Genomic DNA, 25,101 nt, shown 5'->3' on the forward strand with positions numbered 1-25,101 from the left:
CATTTTAATACATAATTTTATGTAATAATTAATGGATATATGGATTCTGTAAGTTATCCATTTAACAATCTCAGAATATTTGGGGGGAAGTAAAAATTGTAAAGAACCTAATTATGTAACTCATTTCCTTCATCCTACTAATTACTTTGCCTTGTGTAACAATACACAACGAACTCCAAGAAGGAAGGTCCTTCTGGAGAAGCTGACAGTAGCTGTTAGTCAAGAAATTCCTTGCCATTCATGGAAACCAGCATTTCTTGAAACATGTATCTTAAAGTCTCAACTCTGTAGGGCAATTCTAACTAAATTTGTTGAAAAATAAATCAATTCCACAAATTCTTACATCCTCAAAACTTGAACATGTGGATGGACATCAATGACACAGTTAAATACTTTAAAAATACTAGGTTCAGCACGTTTGATTGAAAACTATCAATGTTTTTGAAGTATTTGTTTTGATTATTTCACACTGATAACTTTTGACAGGAGATTCAGCACTACTCCAAAATTACAAATTGTTGATAAGAATAAGAAAGTTTCAGATCAACTACTGAACTTCATCCGTTTTACATTTTGTGTTGCATTTATGAAACAAAAATTCATACGAGTTTGAAGAAGGTATTATGTCTTGAATAACTCATATTAACATTAACAGTGTCCCCCCCCCCCCAAAAAAAAAACCTTTGTCACATCCTAATTATTTCTATACGTTCAGGAATACTGTGGCACTTAATTTACCTCTCTAAACCAATTAGATCACAGGAAATGAAAAGGAAAATTATGGATTATAAAGATGACAGGAGGGACAGAAAAATAAACATTGTATGAAAGGATTTTACATACAAGACTTTACTAAGAAGAAGAAAAATGGCATATATTATTTCAGTCTTTTTATAATCTGAGACACATCATAACACGGCAAATTCATAAATACATGTTGTTTCTCTCTTGGTGCCATAACCTTTTACTGAACCTGTATCATAAATTTTAAATAGAATGGATACATTACACAATATCACAACAATAACATGAAGTTTAATTAAATATTTGTCATAAATTCTTTATAATAGTGATTCTAACACATAATTTACTAAAAGGATTTATTTTAAACACAGTATGAAATAATTTTAGCTCATGTTCAAAAGCTATTATTCCTGTAATTCTTCAGTTTTTATGACAATATGTTCATTCTTTGTACACAAATTTTCATCAGAGAGATATTGTTTAGGCATTTATTTTACAAATATATGACTTCAAAGTCATAAAATAACACAAATCAGCTATGAAAACATCTGCTGAATTGTTGATAAATATTCTTGTGGAAGAGTAGCAACAACATTAGAACATTGATCACGAAAATTAAGTTGCATTGTCTTCATAAAATTCAATACCAGGTCCAAGGTATCTGAAAATATAAAACTGAAAGGTACAGGCTGAAAACATTGTAACATAAAATACAAATATCCAAATATTAATGGATATTACATTTTTGATTGCTTAACCATGCATAAATAGAGCACAGCCTCAAAATTTGTCAACCAGTCTTGGCACTGTAAGAGATAGGATGTTCTCATAGTAGTAAACATGTCAATGGTGATCATCTGGGTTGCAATGCTGTGTGGACTTGTGGGTGGATACCACTTTTTTTGAGGAACATATCGCCTCCATTTTCAGCCCTACATGTCCACATGCTGTTACAAACCCAGAAGACCACCAGTGAAAGTCCTAGCACTGTTTCCTATTTATTCCACCTGGTCTCCTCTTATTTTATTATTGTGAAAAATGTTCACAAAGGAATGACAATCTTCATGTCCATGGATTTATTTTTAATTGTACTGAGTGATGTTATGTGCAGCGATGGTGTAGCTCAATAAATATACAATAGTGTCTGACTATGGACTAATGACCAGGATTTGAACCAGCAGGGGCAAAGGATTTTTTCTTTAGTCTCTGCATCAGGACCAGCTCTGACGCCTGCCAAGCATTTTTTCAATGGATACCAGGGTAATTTCTCCAGGAGTAGAGCATGGCTGGGACATGACAATGATCACTCACATCCATCTACTGTCAAGGTCAAGAACGAATAGGAGGACCTCCTCTCTCTGACGAACACCACCATTTTATTAGATTTAGGCCTGGACTTTTGAACTGTCATTCAGTTTCTACCAGACTACAAGGTGCAACATACCAGAAGACAGTCATCTTCAAACTCACTGCCATGACAACCTGAACTCTCACCTAGGTCATAGAATGTTTTATACTGACTGTGTCCTGTTAACACGGAATGGCTACAAACAAAAATAAAATGCTTTTATGGTGTTTGAATTTCTAAAATGGAAATCTTTTGTAAAAGAGTTTTCAGTACATAATCTGTAAGCTGTGACTCCATTAATTTTGTTTTAAACATGTAACTACAGTGCAATGTAAGTACTAACCCTTAACTCCTTGACGTTCACACAGCACTACAAATCCTGCCTTCATGACAGGAGTCAAGTGGCTAAGAAGCATTGGATGGCCCAGTTGGTAGAGGTATGTCATGCATTCAAATACTGCTTTGTTCTCATCAAAATCTTCTCTCAGTGGTAAATAATTCACAAACACTGGAAATACCTATGCATAAGGAAAAGATGTTAATATCAGATCACCTCAATGTACAAACATAAATTATAGTAACCACACAATAAAACTAACCTGTGTCATTGGCACACCAGACACATTGGTAATGATGAGCCTGGCCAGAGCTCCACAAACGTTATCGAGTGTCCCTGCATGTTTCTCTTTAGATGCAGTTGTTGATAGTGCTTGGAGGATCTCCAAATAATGGCTACAACGTTAAGGAATACTAATTTTTGCAATGATGAAAATAGGAAGCACATGAGGGGTTGAAACATAGTTTTGAAAGGTATGATTAAATAATATTGGTTCACAGAATATGCATTTGACCTCACAACCAAGCCCCTCCATCAATTTCCTGCCTTCCCACAAATAATTCCCTCGATTTATTCGCATATTCTTCCTTCCTTCTGTGTGTCATCTTTCCTAACCCACTGTTTCCAATTTTAACTCAGTCACCCTTTAGAATACTTTCCTTGTACATTCATGTTAAAATATATTTTAATTTATTTTATCATTCTATATGACTTAAAACAACCCAGTCACTGATTTGACTAAACAATAATGTACTGCCATTCACATTCAAACAAACCAAGACAATATACACAATCAGAAATATATGTTCTACCTCATACAGCATACAAAAGGATACGGAAAAACAGCTTCTTTGCCATGAAGGGCCATCTCCCCAATACCATAGATGGCATTGTTCCTTACTTCATCACTCTCATCTCTGGACAATTCCAGAAACAATGGCAGTAGTTGTGGTACAAACTGTCCTATATTTGGTCCAAGTGGCTCCAGTGATTCTGACAAGGTTCCAACGGCAAAAGAACGCTGTGCTACAGTGCAGTGCTTTTTCTAGAAAATGCATTATTAAGGCCATTAGAGTTGAAGTAACAAAGTTAGAAATTAAAACATTTGGGTTATTCTTTCACAGGACATCATCATGTACAAAGTAAAGAGATGTTAGAGGTAAAGAAATGGAGATGGAATTTCTACACACTAGAAATAAAACCTTGTTGTAAAATCCAAATACATGGTAAATGTATACTGGGTCCAAAATTTCAGCAAGTATTGGTTTGTTTCCCTTACAAAATTCTTGTCTTTGGACTAACCAAAGTGGGAAGAAGTCTGTTTCACATAATTTGAGTATTTATAAGTGGCATTAGAACTTGAAAGATTAGGTACACATTTTAATTTAGTAAGATTTTATAACAGCAAACTTTAAGGTTTACTGCCATTCTTTCATCCCTTTATTTCATGGATTCAAGAAGTTGTAAATTTCATGTAACAGGTTACTGGTCTACTTTAATAATAAAACTATTATCTCTAACTTTCTAACAGCCTAACTAATTTTTATGAAATGGACAGCAAAATGTATACTGAAGGACTACAAAAGGAAACACTTTATTCTGAACAAACTAGAGACTGGATCTGCAAAGACCAAAATTTTGGGATACAGAAAGAAATGGATCTATAATATTTAAGAACACAGATGAACTCCCCAAATTAATGTTTATAATATTTCTTGTTTTAATTTTTATTCATACCAAACGTAAGTAACAAAACTGTCTGAAATGTACTTCAAACACAGTATCAGAAGCAGAGTCTTACTGTTCTGTTGGCAAACAGAGGAAGGAGCACTCTGAAGTACTGTGCAAAGTCATCAGGTGCCATGGCTTTACCCAACACTGGAACAATATCTCCTGCATATTCAATCAACATCTCATCTTGTTCAGCTTCTGGGTCATCCATGTTAACTCCATCCTCATCTTCTTCACCTTGGCATTCAGTCTGCAGCAGAAACATAACATTGCTCGGGTAACTATTTTCTTTTGAGATATGCACCTGCTGAACTCTGAGACAGTTAACTATCTACCTACCTAACCATACATCTCTGTAATTATCAAAGACCCAAGGAAATCATTCTCATTGAAGCAAAGTCTAACATTCAGTCAAATTAAAGATTAATAAGGCCTAACTAAAATTCTGCTACTCAGTCAAAATTTTTCTGCACTATTATTCAAACAGTTAGTTGTTTCTTGTGATACTGACAAATATTTTTATCCATGTCTCAAACACATTTATGACAAATTTTATTATCAAATAATAAAAGGATTAAAATCAGTAACTTATAAGTCATAACATCCTTCACACAGTTGAAAATGGCATCACGATGTCCTTCTCCCTCAAGAACGGGACCCCGTATTTCTTTCAGCACTTCTGTGTAAGCATCCAAAGCTCTCATAACAACACTCCTTTCCTCATCTGTATGGATCAGCTCAGCACACTTGGGAATCAGCATTGAAAGAGCTTTGGAAACAGCTGCACATAAAAACATTTCAACAACTAAATGCATGAATTCAACTCTTAAAGTACCAGCCCCAATTTAAAGATAAAAAGTACTGCATTTGTTATATTTTTCTTTGGTAGGTAAGGATAGGTGAAGTGAGTTAGGTTAAATTAGTTTAATTTAGGTTAGGGTTTTGCCTTCAAAAGCAGCAAAACTTCCAAACAGATATCCAAAATGGTAGACATGTACAATTCATGCTAGCTCTTCATACACTTTAATTTTACTACTGATCTAATCAATCTTAGCACTACAGGGATTAAAATAAGCAATACACGAACATTAGCAGAAGGGCCCAATGACATGAAAACATTTTGTACATATGGTTCCCATTTGAATGTTTCTTTTTACAGTGTTCAGAAGTCCACAGATTTACAGTATTTGTGTCTTGTCATAGAGGCAAACATTTATTCTGTGGTGCAAGAAGGGCTATTCTGGTGAGTAGAAAGGAAACATATAATAGGGATTTTGCCTTCTGCTTAGCACTCCCTCAGACAAAGGCCATTTGCAGCTTTCTGGATACTTAATATATAAAATATTTCAATACTCCTGTCTTACTTTCTGTAGGTAGTAACATGATGCATCTGTAACAACCAATTTCCAGTTTATCTTGTGTTTAAATAAGCATTACGAAGTAAGACAGGACAAAATACTATATATATGACAAATATACTCAACAGGTATGCTGTCAACAAAGCTCACAATTACAATCACATACCTATCCTACATTCAGGGGTTTGTATGCCATTCAAAGTGATACAGAACTGACAAAGAGCATCTACAGCAGCTTTACGAATGTCTTCATATGGGTAGTTAGTCATTTTAAACACATCTTCAAAACTATTCTCCAAGTACGGTATAAAAGTTTCTCTGAAAAGAAAAACAAAATACAATGAAAGTATAGTGCGTATAACAATGAGATTAGGTATATTCCCTACAATGATGCATACTCACCCACAATTTTTAGCAATCTCTGACAAAGCTCTGCATGCCTCTTCCTTTTCTTCCATATCAGCACTATGAATACAGTAACCTATAATGAAATCAACATTAAAACAAACTACAAGCTTACAGTATCTTTTACAAGACTTCACACATTTCTGAAAGCACCAATGGCATGCTCAGCGCAGTACAACCCATACAGCCATGTTTTTATTTTCCCAAGGTTCCTGACAGGCCTTCTGTACTACTGCAGAAGTGCCAGGAAGTAAGTTCCTGCTCTACTTTGTCCTATCAGGCAGTTTCCTTCTATTGCAAAGACATGGGGTTGAATTTTGAAATGAAAGACATGTCCTTACCTAATGTAGCCCGTAAGATGAAACAAACTCAAAATGGCTCATAAAAAGTCTACCATACTTAGTATGATCAGTCAAGTGGTTTAAGAGTTGTTATTTGCATGCATACAGACAGACATACATGGTTAAACTTAAAAAGAGTTCTCAATATTTTATTTTAAACTGATACATATTCTTGGATATTTTCCTTTGTCCCCTTTCTCCAGCTGACCACTCAACCCCGAGTGCCAAGGCCAAGAATGAGACGGAGCAATACCCCTTGCTCCCCCCTCAACACCCCCATAGCATGCAGTGGGACATCTTTACTTTACATCCACTTCAATACAGTTCATGTTTTCACAACTTATTTCTCCATGAGACAAAACAAACAGTATTTAATTCAAGAAACTGGACTACAATTTCATAAAATACTTAGCATCATTGCAGAATATACTTTACCTGAAATATCTTCATCTTCAGATTCCTCAGACTCATTCTCAATATCTTCTTCATCTGGAGTGTCACTCAAATCTTCATATACAGCAATGGCTGAAGCCTCATCATCATTATAATGTGCCTCCAACAAACACAGTATTCATACATGAAATGCACTGTAATAGGTATTTTAATTCAAACTATCAGAAATATAAAAATGTGTCTTATCAGGTATACAATAAAAAGTAATTTAAATGTGAAATAGAATTTTAAATGTCAGTCCTTTATTCCATGAAAATTCTTCCTAGCAATCCAAACTGAAACTGACATGCCAGATTACACATTAATTACAAAGCATGTGTATGTGTAGATATTCTGTAAGACTGCAGAATTAGACATAATTATGTTTCTATGCTTCTAGATATCAATCCACAACATATTAATGGAGAATCTAGTTCACAAAGACGGACCAGAATGAATAAACAGTAGCAATAAATGTGATAACTATTAATGATGGAAACATTAAAGACAATCTCAATCCTCATCCTCAGGGCAAATCATGAGTAGCCTGTCGGTAAGTTTTAATCATCTGACATGGCTGATAATCTGAGATACTTTTATTAATTTCTCGAAACATAGATTAACTATTAACTTCTCAAGAATCCCAGAATTCCAAAATGTATCTCTTAGAGAAGATTCAACAACTTTTTATAGAGGCTATACTGGAAACTTCCTGACATGTGATGTGCCTGAACAAGAAATAAACATTATACATATGCAAAATGTGGCATGGCAGAATTGTTACTTACAACAATTCCATCTGAACTTCTGAGAGTATCCAACATTTTTTCAATTATAGTTGGCAGTACATTTTTCATGTCATCCTTCAGCACTACGGACAGGGCCCCAAACAAACCATAACAACTTTTGCGTAGCTTTGGGTCATCTGTTTTGCACAGGAGAGTCAGACCTAGATGGACAGTTTCTTGGGCTAGAGATGAGAAATGTTCTGCTCCTACACTTTGTGCCAGTACACCAAGAGTATCTGTGGGGTAATGTCAGACATTTTCAAGTTAGAAAGCACTCGCTTATATGTTCTTATTGTTCAGAGGACTTAATGTATAAACTCTGGTGCAGAATACCTTGACATTTGTACCTACAGACCTGTATTACGACAACTTGTGGGTGAGCATCCTGTTCTGGTTATTGCTAGGAAGAATCTTATCTTTACTGCCACAAAAAAACATAATTGAGTGTGAATTATTAACAATGCATTTACTGAAAATTCTGTTAATGTGAGCAGGTTGCTATATGTTTTGGCTATACATAGCCATCTTCAGGCTAATATAGAACTAGTTTTTGAAAACTACCTGCTGAATTGCTAATACCATATTTTCACAGTAAGATTAAATAAGGAATGATACCAAAATTTGCCTGGAAGGAATAGAGAAAAACAATGAAAACCCTCAATAACTGCTGATCCCCATCCACATAAACACAACTAACATGTAAGTGCAGTAAGAAGTGGTCCTTTTACAATTTTACAAAATGCATGGGAAATGATCAAACTGGCCTAAGCATAAGACGTGAACAGTAATGCATGATCTTGACAAAGGTCAAACGACTATTATCACACCAAATTATGGTACACTATCATATTCCTCAAAGGTGTTCCCACTTAAAGGAGAACATAACCGCTATGTTAATGGTAGAAAATTAAGAACAATGGCCTCTAAAGCAAGTCTTATGAAGTTTACTTATGTTTCAGAGGTGACTGCTGTCTCTGTTACCAGGATAATCTCACCTCTAAAACATAGGTTAACTTCTACTAAAGTACATAATACTACAATCCACAGACAGCCATCTTCATACTCACCACTGTGAGAACCTAAAATCGTAAGTGATTTGCTTCATAGATAAAGAGAAAAAAGATGTCAATCATGAAATGCCAATATCTAACAATAGTTGTTTCCTAACACACAGCACATTATATAGCTATGAACTTACCAAGTGACTGTGTTTGAAGACACATGATCTCCTCACTCACTTCCATAGTTAAATATAACAGCAAGCTTTCAATAATACAAGGGATATAAGGAACCATTCCACTCTTGGCAGCAACAGCTGTTGAGAAAACAATTTCCAGTTAATTTTGATGCACGCAACATTGCATGTTCAACAATAATTTGGTCTGTAGAACATGAGTACTTGATTAGTGGAAAACTAATTAACTTACTGAATAAGAAGGGGAGATAGAAAAATATGGTACAAATAAGACTACCCAAAAAGTGGGAAATTAACAGCAGTTAAACTACATTTACTATTAATATGTTCAAGCATTATAAAAACATATCTTCAATGTATAATATCTCACAGGAAAGCAATTAAATGTAGAGTTATTTGCAACAGTTGTCAACAGAAGCTCCATTTTAAAAGAAGTTAGATTTTATAGGAATTTTTAATAGGCTAGTAGCCTTGGTCATGAAAACAGGTCTTTACACTACTATTTATAAGAAATACCAACCTGCAGCTCCAATACAACTCAGTGCCAGTTCCCGAAGGTGAACACAGTTCTTTGGATTTAGTGCTGTGAACAGTCTGTCCATGAGGGTAGGCAAATATGGCAACAGTGCATCTGCCAGATTCTCACAGAACATCTCTAGTGCATAGAACATATGGTCTAGGCCATGGGGTTCTAATTTCTCTTGCAACTGGGAGCATACGCTTGCAAATTGATCGAAGAGCACAGGCAGAATTTGAGATGCATAGCAGCTAATATCAGGCTGTAATGAGGGCAGGAATTGAAAGAGTAATACAATGAAGCAATGAAGTCAGTCATAGCCAGATTTACAGTGCTCCTTATCAAGTTTATAACAGAATTCCCTACCATAACCAGCTCAAGCTAGGATAGCAACTAAGGAGTAAATATCAGAAGAAATTAAACCAACAACAAAGCACACACAAACCCAACCAGTCACTAAAACTCCAGGAAGTAATATGGAAGTCCAAGAAAATTAGTAATGACTGGTAATGAGCAGCTTATATCAAGTGTTTGTTTGTGCAGATGAGAATTTGTTGAGTGACAATAGAAATACCATGCAGCAATGTGGTTGCAATGATAATGTCCAGATATGATACTAAATATCAAGGTATTACAGCTCATTCCAATACTTCTGCCATCAGAGGCCTTTTGTGATATTCCTGTACTTCCAGGCAACTGCCAGTGTAGTACCTTAAAATAAACTGTTACCACATCCTTCAAGTTCTTTTTTGCAATCATCTAACCATTCAATGCTGCACAACCTAACATAAATTATCATTATCTAATCCAATATTCAATAAATTAATCAAATGCCCAGACTATGAGAAGTTTTGAATTCTGTAAATGTTTGGTGCATTACTGACTCTCATTGTGTGATGAGTTCAATTACCATAATCAAACAAATTAAAGAAAACTGACGTTAGATTATCTAACCTAGAATAGAGGTGTGAAGGGTTTACTCTGTGGTTTGAAGCTTACCTGTAGATGTTCAGAAAACTGCCCAAGGGCAAACAGAGCTGCATCCCGTACTATAGCAACTTGGTCAGTAATGCCTTTGCATATGCACTGAAGAAATGATTCAAGGTGTTTTGTACGGATACAATCACAACAACCTTCAACAACGGCTGCTAATGCCAGATAAGAAGCTTTCTTAGCATACAAATCTGTACCCTCAAGACCTCTCTGGATATGCTGCAGCTGCAAAAATAGATAGCATTATTCTTCTATTTAATCACACCATAAACTCTTTCCCCATTTAGTTCACCAACAATCAGACCATGGTACATCTTCAGTATAAATAAGAATCAATGTTACAATGATTGACAATAGACACAACTTGTTTCAAATGCTCCATATATATATAGCAAGTTTGTACAACTATCAGAGCAGTGTGTCACATCCTAAATGCCAGAGGTCCCTATCCTCCCATAGGTCTTCTTCTAACTGCCATTTGTTCATGGCTTCACGTACATCTTCAACCCATCTTTTTGGTGGGCATTCATCGCATATGCCCATACCATAGTAATTGCTTTTCTTTCATATCCTCTATTATTATTTTTTTCCATTTCCATCCTTCTTCTACTTTCTTCATTTTGGATGCGTGGCAATCGACTTACCCCACAGCTTCATCTCAAAAAATCCATTTCTGTCACTAGAAGTCTATCTTTGCTTCTTTTTGTTATTTCCCATGTCTCTGAACCATAAGTAAGGATACTCTTGACCACTGCTCCATAAATGTACACAAAAGAAAAGTCATAGTTTCCGTGACGGAATGAAAGTTGCAACTTATTTCAGATATACCTGCATTTTTATAATCAGTGAGCGATAGCTAATAAGAGGCAATGGATATTGCAACATGTATCAAATACAGCCTGTACTGTTATAACAACTTGTGTTTTTCTTATGTTTATGGCTTTATGTATTTATTTGAGAATATGTAATCACTTTCAGTACACAAATGTATAAATCTGTAAGGCACAATGATTTTCTTATTTTATAGCTATACAACCTCAAAAGTTTGGGAACCACAGTACAAATGAATGATATCACATACCAGTGGAGGTAGAAGCTTGTCAGGAGGTAAATGTAATGCCATAACATCAAGGGTATGAGAGGCAGAAGTAATGATTGCTTCTGTATCTTCTCTGTCACCAGATTCTGGAGAGAGACTCAACAACTGGAATATCACTTCAAGGATGGGATTTACTAGCTTGTGTTTCACAATAGCCTGAGAACAAATTATATAATAAATATTCCTTTGCTAAATCTAGACAAATATTAACATTCAACTGAACCAAACAATTAATTTCAACAGCATTATGTAAGAATCTCTTTTCCTAGAAAGAATATACAAACAGAAAAAATACAACAACCCCAATTAATTGATCACATCTATACTTCAGTTTGTTATTTTGTTACCTAAATATCCTATGACTACATCTGTGAAATAATTTGGATAATTAAACATTTATCTAAAAGAAACAAAACTTCAGCATCTATTCACTTCAATTACAGCCATTCATCTGAATACATCCAAGTCAATTCTTCACAAATACTTATAATTTATTACAGAAGTTCCTTGTTATAATTCAAGACTACAACAGCATTCACAATATGGCCTGTAATTTTTGCTCAAGGTCTTGACCTAACAAGAATGGCTTTGAAGATGAAGAAAACAGTCATACAATCCTACCTTTTTCTTGGTTCGTGTTAACACACCAATAAAGGTTACTGCCAAGGTACGAATGCCATCATCCAGTGTCCTGTTGCTAGCAAACTCAAGGAACATCTCAACTAGTGGTTTAATGTAACTCGCAATCACAACTGCAGCATATTTAACAAGATCATCAAAGAGTTCCATAGCCTTAATAGCTTGCTGACTGTCAGTAACAACCAGTGCCCTGACAATCTGCATCACCTGTGGCATGAGCTGGTGATATACATTCAATAACTGGAAAACAAAATAAAATTTAAGTATTATAAGAAAGGTGGTGGAGAAAGAGCACAGTGTTGGAAATATGTACCTACCTGAATTCGACCTGGCATTACAAGTTCCAAATAACATGTTAACTTCTGTTGCTTACATTGTTCTATAGAAACTGCCCAAGTCCAAGGCCCTGTGTAACATTTCACAACAGGCTGGTTCTTGCAGCAAAAAGTTACCCAACCAACCCCTACACTGGATGGCTGCGACTGCCTATCCAATGTATTTGCAACTACATTGGATACAGTCTCCTCTATTTGCAACCTGCTGACATGCCATGCCAACGAGACAGGGGATCTACTGAAAATGGATAATTTCCTGCTATATATTATATCATTTACTCTATTCTTTAAAGCAAAATCCTTCTGCAAACTTTCCCTGGCTATAAACTGTAGTCTAGCAACATGCTGTATCCTACAGAATATTGTGTCTTCTTGCTGTTTTCCTGGATTCTAGGGAATAATTTGCATGCTGTATAATGCAGTAAATAACAGAAATAAATATTACTTCTTTCAGAGTCAAGCAGTTCAAGTTTTGTCTGTTTCTAACTATATGAAAACATACAAAGAAAAATCATCTTCATGAAAATGTGCATTTAAATGAAACTACTCTCAAACTTCAGAAGCTAACAACTTAAACACATATAAGCTGGAGAAAATCTGAAAAGAATTGCAAATCTGCTCACAGAGCAAAATCACAAAGTGTGAGCCTCATTTTTCTGGGATGGTTTTGAAGCTGATGTGGTTATAAGAATTGATGTCATTACATACAATGATACACAGGTATAGAAGGAATTAATTTTTAATTATATAAAACATTTTTAATTTCTGCATGCCACAATGAATCACACTGATGACAGTAAACAGGACAAGAGAAAACAATTTTTAATCCACTGGAGTCAACTTTAAAAGACCTACTGTTTAGCTTAAAGTATCCATTTAAATGGTGGCGTCAGAATACGTAGCAGTTAGCACAAGGGAATATATGATAAGAATGTGGCCTCTGGTTATGGTATAACATGGTGTAATGAACATTAAAGTTGCCCATGAGTAGAGCTCAGTGTTCCACTTCAATGTGTTAATCCTACAAAACAAAACAGGCCCATATGCCCCTTTGGATCACTACGTGGAACATCGTAAACCATACCAGCAAAGGCACAAAATATTAAAATTTCTTTGCACCTGAAGATATAAAACTAGTATCAGTAACTGTTTTATCAAATTCAACAAAACTGCATGGAGTTCTATAGTACTGATTATTAATATTAAAATTTCTTTGCACCTGAAGATATAAAACTAGTATCAGTAACTGTTTTATTAAATTCAACAAAACTGCATGGAGTTCTATAGTACTGATTACCTCAGTTTTGTAGAAACTTTGCATTCAGCAATTTACCTATATGATGAATATGGTATATGAAATGTGGCTTACCCTTTGATCTCTTTCTGCAAGTGGTACAAAGTGGATCATTGTGAGGACTGTGTAATATCCCAATGCTGAACCAGGGTCTTGAAGAGAATTTATCACATTACTGAACAGGAAAGCCACTGATGAAATAAAAGGCAAAAACTGATCAGGAGATATATCTGTGATTACACTCATTGTGTACATCCCCAACTGTAAAAAGAATAACTTCTGTTAATAACTCCTACTAACAGAAATAGTAATCACAGAAGCACATAAGCACTTCAGAAACAAATTATTTATTACACATCTTCATAACTCTTTACATCAGTGGTTCTTAACCTTTTAAAACTTGGAGATTCATTTAAAACCATTTTTACAATGCATCTCCATTACAAAGACCAGTTATTTAATGTGATCTGCAGAAACAATCGCTGTTTAGTGTGAAAGTCATATGAAACTCTGTGGGCGAAATGTTAAGTTACAGAATGTTAAAGCAGATAATACACCAATAAGTAAGTGTGAAATTGCCAAGATTGGCAAAAGCGTAGTTGAAAGAGAAAGGCCAAATAGGAAGTTGAGGGTAAGGAGAGCCCTGGCCACTGTGGACACTCATTAAAGCCTAACTATATCACATGTTTGTTCTCTAACCACAAAAATGATTCAGGCCTAATAACATCAGACATAAAATATATGCAACATAAAAAGACGCATCACACTGGCACACATCTATCCATGACAATTGTTTACCTCCTTATCTGATATGTTGTCACTGCTTGTAAGCTGTTGTATGAACTGCAGCATTTCTGGCCAGTTCTGATTGGGGAACTCATGTCTTACTATTGTTCCAATAAACTGGGCAATAGAATTCTTCACATAAGTCTCTTGTTCATTAACCATAGCTTGTAAAATTCCTTCTTTTATCCTGTAAAAAATAACAAGAAGCTTTACAAGAATAATACAAACATTTAAAACTAGACTGAGAAAGTGTTGCAGACCTTTGAACTTCTGACACAAGAAAAGCCCAGGTATGTCCACTATTGCTTTGGTATTTGCTTTTGGGCATTTGTTGTCCATAGTGGGCAGCTTCCTACCAGTAAATGTTTGCCTCATTTGTTCCTTCAGACCACAAAAAAATGCACTATAGCATATTACTCATCCTTGGCAAAAATCTGTATTCGAGCAGCCATCTTCAAACTATGCTCACTCAGCACACTTGCAGAATGCCATCATCTGACCTTTAGTCAAAGTATGACCATGTTTCAGTAGTATTACTAATCCAATATTACCAATATTTCAATACTGCAGAAACGTTTTGATACCCCTTGCACAATTAATATTCGTATTGCCACTCATTTAATTAGGGACAAATGGTATGAATGAAAAAAATTATCCAATTTAAAAACGCACTGATCCATTTTACTTACAAAGCCACTCTCTTTGTTGTCTATACTTCCTACACAGTATAATGAGGCAATTTTTTTTTGTAGATATTAACACGTTTGTGCTTGTTATGTCAAACTTAATATCAGTACAATATATACTGACTGATACTTATACTTGTCCACTCATTTAATTGTAATTTTGCTATTCAGTGATTAACACACATTAATGAAAATATATACAAAATGGCAAGAACTCTACGCGTGTGCAAAATTGCAGTTCCTCACTGAATGATCATAGCATTTTTGAGATAAAACAAAACACTCATATAAAGAATCTGGTGATAAATAGCATGGTAAAGCAATCTAACTAATTATAGTAAATTACTTCTCTCCTTAAGACATAATGTAGTAATAAAATATCTTCGCACAGAGAGTTGGTTTTCACTGACATATACTGATATTTAATTCATGTGTTACATTCAGAACAGGAATATTTCCACCACTGTTTGCATTAATCTGTTTCAATGAAGAGTATTCCACACATAAATATCTGATTAGGAAAAAAACTGACTTTAAGTCATTATCAGCAGAATTACTACAAAGTTCAAGTTTTGTTTCCCTATAACCTCTTACATGAAGACATGTTTAAAAAATTTTACCCATTTTTAACATTAACGGGCAACTTCGTCCAATTCCTGCTTTTAGACAGTCTCTTTCGAAGAAGAACAGCAGCATACTGTCTGATTTGAGGGTTCTGAGAAACCCCTACAACATTACACAGAGCTGGTATTACTTCTGGTTTCTTGAAGGCTTCTTGAAGTTCTCGAGTTCCCTGAAAATAAATTAAAGAACTGTATGAACAGCACCCATACATGAAAATGTATAGAACGTTTCATTACATTTAAAGCAACAAATGACGTAACGGTCATTCATTAAGTGATCAACATGTTTATGAATTAATCTGACAGGTACTCTTACATTTTATTTTTCAAAACTGACAAATTTCATTGCAACATATTTATTCCATTTCAGCTCTATGAATGATTAAAATCTACAAGATCACAGCCCAGAAGAACACACTCCACGCTTTCACCACAGTGAGAATCTCTATCTCAGACAGTTTAAAATATACAAAATATAAATACATATAAAATGCTAATCTGGGCATGAGAAAAGTTTCACGATGTTGCATATCAGTACATGTACAGGTTATAACTTCCTTTTGTTTGCCAAGGGAGCGTGGTGACTTTTCGGATTAAGGAACGCTAGCGAAAATGCAGTTTATCCCATAGACAAGCGTCAACATCACTCACAGACCTGATAGCACGTGGAATTCTATTCACTTAGGTTATGAGCTGTTACGTATGTAATACCACACTGCTGTGTGAAATAAAATGTATATAACATAACAATATTAGGCAAACGTACGTCCAAAATACATATAACAAACCGACCCCTTCATATACCTGTAAAATTATGGCATTATCTGGAACCAACAACTTTGACAATATTTCCTCCATTATCGCCACTGCCTTCTGAAGTTCTACGTTAGACAGACGTTCCCGTGACTGCTACTGCCACAGATTATTCCAATGCTAAAGCCTTTGGACCTAAGGTTTTAGCATTGGAATAATCTATGGCTTAGGTTATAGGACAGAGCTGGGAAACACTGCATCAGTGAATTTGTATTCTCTGAAACCATATGTTTCCCTACCATACATGTTTTTCGTTGCTCAGCTCGAAAGTAAAGAGCCAAAAGAATTGCTGGTGCTTCCAATAGTTTCTTTCCAACAATTGTTAGCAATTTAAATTTACATTAAGTAGGTACATAAGATGTAGGCTTGAGCAGGTATGGGCACACAGTTCTAAAAATAAAAGAGTCAGGGCGGTGTTACACAATTCCATGTTGAGACGGTATTTAATGATAACTTTACACTTGTAATGCAGAATTGAGCAACAACCATCTTATGAAATGTACAGATTTAAAAGGCTGATGGTTCCTCTTTAAACATAGAGGTCGTAAATTGACGTGCTACAAGTTCTGTCTGACATTTATACTTCACCATTCTCTTAGTTTCTAGATAGGTGAGAAAACTATCCTGATTCGTCTACTGTCCTGATCTCAAGTTTGAACTCAAAAATCTCTTACAATCTTTATTCTGTCGGTACTGAAATGAGGAGAAAGAAACAAAGAAGAAAATAAAAGCATGCGATGGAATTCTAAAATTCAGTATTTAAGCTTTCAGAGGTACTGCCCAAAATTTTCACGGAATTACATATGAAAACAACGAATTACTTTAATCAAATCAACCATTCTCTCATATGCGGAGTAGTTCGCTAATTGTTTGCCCTCGACCGGTGTCAAATTCGGAAAAACGCTCCACTCTGCGTGCAGGACTGAAATGCTGAGACGGAAACAAGTTTACATTACATACGCACTCCGTTCTATCTTTGAACTCCATCGCCTCAGGGATCTGTAGCCGTGGCAAGGGGCGTCTTTCATCAAGACTGCAGTTGTCCTTGTCTAGAGTTGTGACAAATGGCGGGCAGATCCAGACCAGACGCTGCCAGTAGCCCCAAGCTACCAACAAGAAATAATAAACTATTTGAGGAGAAGATTTCAGATTCTGGCTTGCGGCAATGGGCAAAAGTCAGGCTCCTGGTGGAACCACATGGAGTAATGTTCCGGGGCTATCAGCGCTCTATAAAACTAGGTTCCTTATATACTCGTAAATACTCCAGCTACACGCACTCACAGTTTACGGTATAGAGATCGTATTTCGCGGTTTTCTTCAGTATTGAAATAATGCATACAAGATTGTTTAAAATGTGCCTTTAACTAACTCCATGCTACAGTTTCTCTGAGAGGCTAATATTCGCTTTGCTGGCTAAGAGATTCTTCGCCTTTACGGATAGAAGATTTGTTACAGTTCTGACTACAGCCTGCATCTAGATCCTATCTTGAGTCACATGAATCTAACACTTATGTTCCGTCTTGATTATCCTCATGTAAGCCTGGTTCTTGTATTCAGAAAATGGTTACCGTATTTTTGACTGAACGACTAGGATTCGATCCTCGGCAGAGGTAATAGATTTTTCTTCTAGCCTCTGTGACCAGACCGCCTCGGAGACCCATCCAGCCTCCTATCCTTTATCCGGAGGTAAATGTTGCCGGGTGGTAGCGTAGACCAATAACCCTCATCTAGCGTCTACGTCAAGAATGAATTGTAGCTACACCTTATATTCGCGATCTTTTTCATGGCGTATAGTTGAAAAGCTTTACTTTACTAATAATATCTTCGCTCAGTTTCATCGGCTATTGAAATAGTACAAGCACGATCCTTCTTCAAGCATTCCCTATTAATATAGGATTTGAGACTTTAGCGGCGAGTACAATCAATAAAATCTTCTCGGGCAATCAGCCGCGTTAACTGGTTACCGTAGTAAACCGACGTTTCGGGAACAAACTCTGTCCCCATCTTCAGGGTTCAGATGTGACTGGATCCTCGGAAGTCGCCTGAGACAGACCAGTTAACGCGGCTGATTGCCCGAGAAGATTTTATTGATTCCTTTTAATGTATTATCGATTAATAACTTTTCATCCAAATCGTGCAAAGGTTCATAAACACCTCCATGGCGCCCACAATGGAAAGTGTAGGAGCAAATAATTCCCTGTAGCGACGAGGCTATTAGCCTCCCAACGAAAAAGTCGAAATAAAAGAGAAAACGTTGGAATAGTCAATAATCAGAAACGAGAGGGTAAACAGAGAACACATTGAAGTCTGAGATCCAACATACGATACCACAAGCTGTAAAATATAGCGGCACGAGATTCTGGCGCGTCTTCAACTTGCCATGGACACGATCCTGTAAACTTAAGTCGTTGGGAACTCGCGTTTTTATAGTTCAATAAATGGTTGCTATGGCGACAGCGGTTTTGGAATTTATCTCCAGAAATTAATATTAACACTTTATTTAGGGGTAAATAAGATAAACATGATTGATTTCTAAAGTGTACAAACACCTTTTGACCTTCTAAGCAGGATATCGGACACATCTATTCTTTACAAACAATTATATGATCTAAATACTTTTTTGCCGTTCCAAGCTCAATACAATTTTACCTACAAGAAACAAGAAATACAGTGTCTCTTTCTTACTTGTCACTGCTTCATCTAAAATGACAAGACACTTTTATTGCAGTTGCGAAAAGTAGGCTATAGACTGTCTTTAACAGTAAGTTGTTAAACACAATATCTTATGTTCAAGCTTGTAATTCCTAACAAATGCGATGTCCCTTACAAAATTTGTAAATATAATTATAATTTAGGTCCATAACAACTTCCACTTCGCTGTTTAATCTACAATTAGACTCTGAATTTCAGGTATAATTCCAAAGAACACTGTTCTGCTACGTTCCACTTTCCGAACAAAAATTGTTCCAAAATTCATCAAAATTTTCAGATGCCTATGTAACGCACTATGAGCCGGGATAGCTCAGTCAGTATAGTGACTAGCTATGGGCTGGATGGCCGGGGTTCGATCCCCGACGGGGACAGAGGATTTTTCCTCTAGTCTCTGCGTCCAGACCGGCTCTGGGGCCCACCCAGCCTCCTCTACAATGGGTACCGGGGTCCTTTCCCGGGGGTAAAGCCGGCCGGGGCATGATGCTGACCACTCACCCCCATCTAGTGCCGAGGTCAAGGAAGAGAGGAGCTACACCTCCACTCACCCCAAACGCCTACATGGCGTATAGTGGGGCAAACTTTACTTTACTTTACTTATGTAACACACTACAAAATTTAGGAATGGTTGTACAGTTGCTCCCACCTCAGACTTATGCACGGCCAACGAAGTGTTGAGTGAAACTGAGTCTTTATTAATACAAATAAATCAACATAATGTACAATCGATCACAGACAATCATCAGGCTAAGGTTGTTAATAGTTCAAATATTGCTCATTTGTTCAAGTTATAAGAACCGCTGAAGGAAAACGATGCGTCATTTTCCACGTCTTGGTTGTTCCTCAATATTTATGGCGTTTTAAAACGCCGGATTGGGGAACTTTGTCAAAAATATGAAAGTTGTACGTAACACCTTATTGCATGCAAGATATTTTTAGTGCTGAAGCGGCTTTGTTTGAAGTGGTGGGACACACATGCAGCGGGGCTGTTGGAAGGGCGCTCCTCAAAGGCGTGCGTGAATAAGAAACCTTACGTACATCTTAATAGCATGCGTTTTAAGTTATACAACGCAATATTAAAGGCATTAGAACATGACGCCGAAGGCAATTCCATTAGCCCGGTGTAAACTGTGGTGTCAGGAAGTTGAAGGCTACTTGTTCTTTCAGAATTTTATTTTGGGGAGGGGTCTTGTCAGTTTGGTTTACTTGTGTCTCCTCATTATCCTCGCGTTTGAAATTAGATGCAGACGGAAGTCCTAAGATGCGGAACGACTCATTTCGTCGCAAAAAGCAATCCTGTCTGTGTGTAATGTGGGTCTCAAGTAAAGCGAACATGGTGCCTGAGAAAAACTGCAACCCAGAAGAATAAAATAGTACCCCTTGTTAAACGCGTGACACCATTCAGTTCAGTATTCCATTAAATAACATAAACATTGGCCTATAAAATTACAATTTAGCCTTTTGATTTTTACGGTCGTGATATGTTGACTGTCACTTTAAGTAAAAGAATAAACTGAAGTGAAAAAAGTGTTGAGAAAGATATTTGACCGTAACAAATCTGTAGGGAGAATAATTTTATGCGAAAATTTACATGCCTGCTCAGTGCGCCAGTTAGATGTCAATGGGACTGGACGAGAGAGGGCAACACTTTCGAAGGCATAAACCTGACAGTTATTATTATAGTAAAAGTGGTTTTCTTCAAATCTGGAACAGTCAGACCAAAGGTCATAGTTGAGTGGTCAGCTCTCTTGCTTTGTGTTCGAGACGTACCGAGTTTAAACTCTGAGAGATTTTTCTTAGTTTTCCTCGGTCCCTTCAGTAAAATGCCGGTATAGCATCTTAAATTAGGCCACGATCGCTTACAATTCATTACTCACTGTCATCCTCTAATCCGACGCTACGTAGTGTAGATACTGAAAACGTCGTTAAATGAACTAGAATGAAATAAGTAATGGTTAGTTGAGACATGTGACTTTCCTTGATACCTTAACATTTATTTAAGAGTTTCTTCTCTAAAAAATAGTTAACTAGATACGCTTAAACATGCAGGGTATTTAGATCCTTAAGTAATATGAATTAAAAGCTGAATTGGCGTGACAACTCGGATGCATTCACCAGAATTTGACCTACGACCTTTGCCCCAGGTATTCGTAGTGACCAGTCTAACCTGAGTAACCACGATAACCATGAGATTCCACATTGAGTCACTTCGCGTAAAAACGAGTGCAGATTTTCAAGTAAAGTGGCGGTTATTGCCAGATTTTAATCGAAATTTGGATGTGTGAATATATTTTAATAAAACTAAACAGAATCAAATTTAATGAAAGTCTCTGCATCTGTTTAAGAGTTGTTAACGTGCGAAAAGACGAGCAGATTGACGGACGGACAGACACATGATAAAGATAATGTTCTTATATTTGAAATTTTTAGTTGCGAGCGCATGGAAAGGGGTAAAGAAGTAGCTGTGTTGTAATCCACCCTAGGCCGCTACTGTCAACGACAGAACGAAGGTGTGGAAGAAAAATGAAGACGAGAAAAAGAATATTACGTAAATAAAATTGTATTTGTCATCTCCACATACCACTTAATTAAAATTTGACTTGGATGTGAAAGGGAAAATTGTAATAAATCAGATAATTAATTTTAACTGTGATTATAAAAAAAGACAAATACCAAAAATCTGTTATTTTTGTGTTTCTTCGGATGCGTGATTTTATCGTGTTAATTCTGGGGTTATAAATTTAGTATAAAACGTTATGGAAGGAAGCCAGGCAAATTTATAGCTATCACAAGTGACTTGAAGGTATAATATTTATTTATACCCATCTTCCGAATACTTTCAGAGTAGAAAAGTCAAGAATAACATTATTGGTGTGTACAAAATATATGCATTGTTTGGTCTGAAGCCCTCAAGCAATATCCATTAGCCGGGTGTAAACTGTCTTGTGGTTGCATTCAAAGCCCAATAAACGTCATAAGAGACCAGTGTCTCCCCAAATTTGTTTTCTACAGACTCAACAATATACGCCATTTTGTGTCTTAGTGGTTCTATTGCGCACGGTCTGAGAACTGATCAGACGATATTAAATTCCGTGTCAAGCAAAGTGAATGAAGAAAGTTTAAGACGTCGATGGGAATGTATTTAGACACAAATCACAAAGATTCTGTTTCTTTCTGTACTTCTGTAAATGTCTGCCATCCCTTATTTAAAGTATATTCATATTGAATTTGATGTTAAGAAATTCTACCAACATTTGAGCTCAGAACCAGTATTTTAGGTTAAGTGGTAATACAGTAAACTCCCAATTATCCAGGTTGGTTAAGAAATATATTTTTCCGGATAATTTGAAAAAAAATTAAGAACACGCAAATGTTAACAAATTTATTCACAGATATGTGCTACTTAAATTTTTAAGGAATTGCTAATAACAGGACGGATTTTGTGTAAAATTTAATTTAGTAATCTCACAGCATTCAAACAGAGTGGCAAGGCAGAACACCAAATTTCTATCACTTCTGCTAAGATTTAGTTATTCGCATTTGTTTATGAAGTGAGATTTCTTTGACGCGTACATCCGTGTGGACTTCGTTTCGGTGCGCAGAATAACTTAGTACGTCAGAATAGTAGCTTGAAGTGTGATGGAAAAACTTTGTGGTCGCGTCCTATCTTCTAGAGGCATGTGTTGGTCGATGCTGACATGTGACCTTTCGAAGAATATAATTTTGCCGTTACAGTCATTGAGGAAAGGCAATTATTTTACTTAAACAACCAGAGTGACATTTTAATTAGTCAGTCAGTGACTGAGGCGTCTAAGACATGGGTTATGGCCGCTCAAACATCAAAATCGCAGTTTCGAATCCCATTCGATGCATGGGTTTGTCCGCTACATTATTTGTTCTGTTGTCGTGTGAAATTAAGTGTCAGGCTGAGCAAACTGTCTGAATGGATTAATAAATTTAGAAGTTAATTATGAATTTTGATGAGCCATGACGAATAATTTTATTAATTTCCTTAAATCATTTATATATAAATGATATAATGATGTAGCTCTCGGATTATTAATTTGTATGACAGTGGTTATGCAGCCGAGACCCATATTGAATCCAATAATCGCTTCCGAACATATATCGAATGTGATCGAGGAGGTTTATACAAAGGCAGCCCACTAGACTTTTTTATTCAAGAGCATACTTTGTGTATCTTGGCCATTTTATTGTCCAACTTGAACGATATTTTCATGTTTTGTTTAGGTATGTATCATCACGAATGACGCCTACTTACAAATAATATAAAATCATCTCCTTCCGCATTCGTTCTAGGTTTCGACGCACGACAAAAATGGTTTTCACGCCTCTGGTCACTTTATCCCTGGCGAAAGAATCTGGGTAAAGCCGAAGGCAGGTATGAACACGATGGCGAGGGGAAAGATTCTGTCTCCCCAAGAATCGAACTCCGGTCATGTGGTCCGTAGCTTATGGCGTCTTCATGAACGAGGACAGGATTTAGATCTGATATTTTTTCAACAATGCTCCCATGTTAAATGTTAGAACATTTAACTTGTGAAAAATATAACGTCCTGAAACGCCGAGAAAATAGGAATTGTCTCTTGCAATGCTGCTAAATTAAAACTGGTCCTTTTTTAAGATACCTTGGAAAACATCCATTCTCGGTCACTTGTTCGTCTTTCAGTAAATTATGAGAGATAGTTTGCATTCCAGGTTAGTCCCTTAGTGACAACACAAACACAGGGACAACCTCAAGTGTCTGGGATCTGAGGGCTGTGCTGGGCAAATCCTCTTGGCAACGTTAGTGGTAGCTGATTGCTTTGAAAACATTATTAACTCGACACAATAAGATAATTTATATTTTTATACTTTCACGACTTTTCTGCAGAAAGTTAGGATAAGAGTGTAATCGCATCGCCCTAGTTCTTTGCGCCAAAACACAAATTCAAAATCCTTCTATTAACTGCTAGTTCTGTTACACTTGTAACCATGCAGAAAAAATTGATATTACGCATGTAAGTAATAAAATAAACATTAAGGTTTGGAAGGCTTGTTATATTTGTGGGTAGTTGTGCGAATATACGTGAGTCATATGCTATAGAATTACACTCACTTCATCCAAGGAATCTTACGAATTTTACTATTTCCCGCACTAAAACAAGATTCATAAAAGTATTTGTTACCTTGAGCACAAAAGATGGCTCTGTTCTGGGATGTTGAGCAGTGTAGTCTTGTAGAAATTTACCGTAGTTTCAGAGGTGCTTACTGCCTCAATCCTCACGGCACAACATTCTAGAAGACAGTCATCTTTATATTCATCGCTAGGAGAATCTGAAATGTGATCCATTTTTAACCTTGATCACTGACGTTTCAGCGGCCTCATCTTGTGTCACCTGACGGTGGAAACAGATCCAGTTTCAGAAACGTCGTGCTCGAAAAGAAAGATATGTTTTTTAAATATCTCGTCACGAAAATTTAAAACTGTCTCAACAAGATCGTAATGTCGCAATATGCAAAATTTTAGGTTCGTAAGACACAGGATTTTTCCCGCAAAAATTACTCTATGGAATTATTTGGGACTGGCCTGTCGCATTTCTAACCAGTAAACTAGGGTCTTCATGATCTTTGAATTTGCTACTTACTTATTTGTTGTTAAAGTTACAGCGTCGAATGGGATATTATAATATTGTTATGAGTAAAAACCTGATAATAATGAGATACTGACTTTTTGTTTCAGATAAATAACTTAATAATTAATTTTTGATTTATTAGCTGAATATCTAAGCGACTGAATGGCTAAGTAACAGTCTAATTGACTTATTAATCAAATGCTTAGTACAAGGTTGACCCTCCCATCCTAACAGTCTCCTGTTATTATCTGAGGAAATTACCATAAACCTTGGTCACGATATCACGTTTCTG

At 36.2% G+C, this 25,101-nt stretch overlaps 1 protein-coding gene across 1 annotated transcript; it reads right to left on the reverse strand.

Annotated features, from left to right (window-relative positions):
• Positions 1-875: 875 nt before the first annotated feature.
• On the reverse strand, positions 876-16,602 carry LOC110833153 (importin-4). The gene is made up of 19 exons (XM_022070856.2): positions 16,456-16,602; positions 15,649-15,821; positions 14,355-14,529; positions 13,632-13,817; positions 11,910-12,167; positions 11,271-11,444; positions 10,196-10,414; positions 9,200-9,458; positions 8,683-8,799; positions 7,485-7,720; positions 6,700-6,817; positions 5,921-5,999; positions 5,685-5,836; positions 4,748-4,941; positions 4,231-4,410; positions 3,266-3,474; positions 2,692-2,824; positions 2,436-2,610; positions 876-1,405 (listed from the first exon to the last, which is right to left on the reverse strand). Exons 1-19 carry the CDS (start codon positions 16,507-16,509, stop codon positions 1,281-1,283), a joined length of 3,216 nt encoding a protein of 1,071 aa, XP_021926548.1. The 5' UTR covers positions 16,510-16,602; the 3' UTR covers positions 876-1,280.
• Between the last annotated feature and the right edge of the window lie 8,499 nt (positions 16,603-25,101).

Source organism: Zootermopsis nevadensis, unplaced genomic scaffold (assembly GCF_977971745.1).
Source record: "Zootermopsis nevadensis isolate Lab colony 2312 unplaced genomic scaffold, Znev_1.0 Znev_ptg000001l, whole genome shotgun sequence".
In the NCBI taxonomy this organism is placed as follows: Eukaryota; Metazoa; Arthropoda; class Insecta; order Blattodea; family Termopsidae; genus Zootermopsis; species Zootermopsis nevadensis.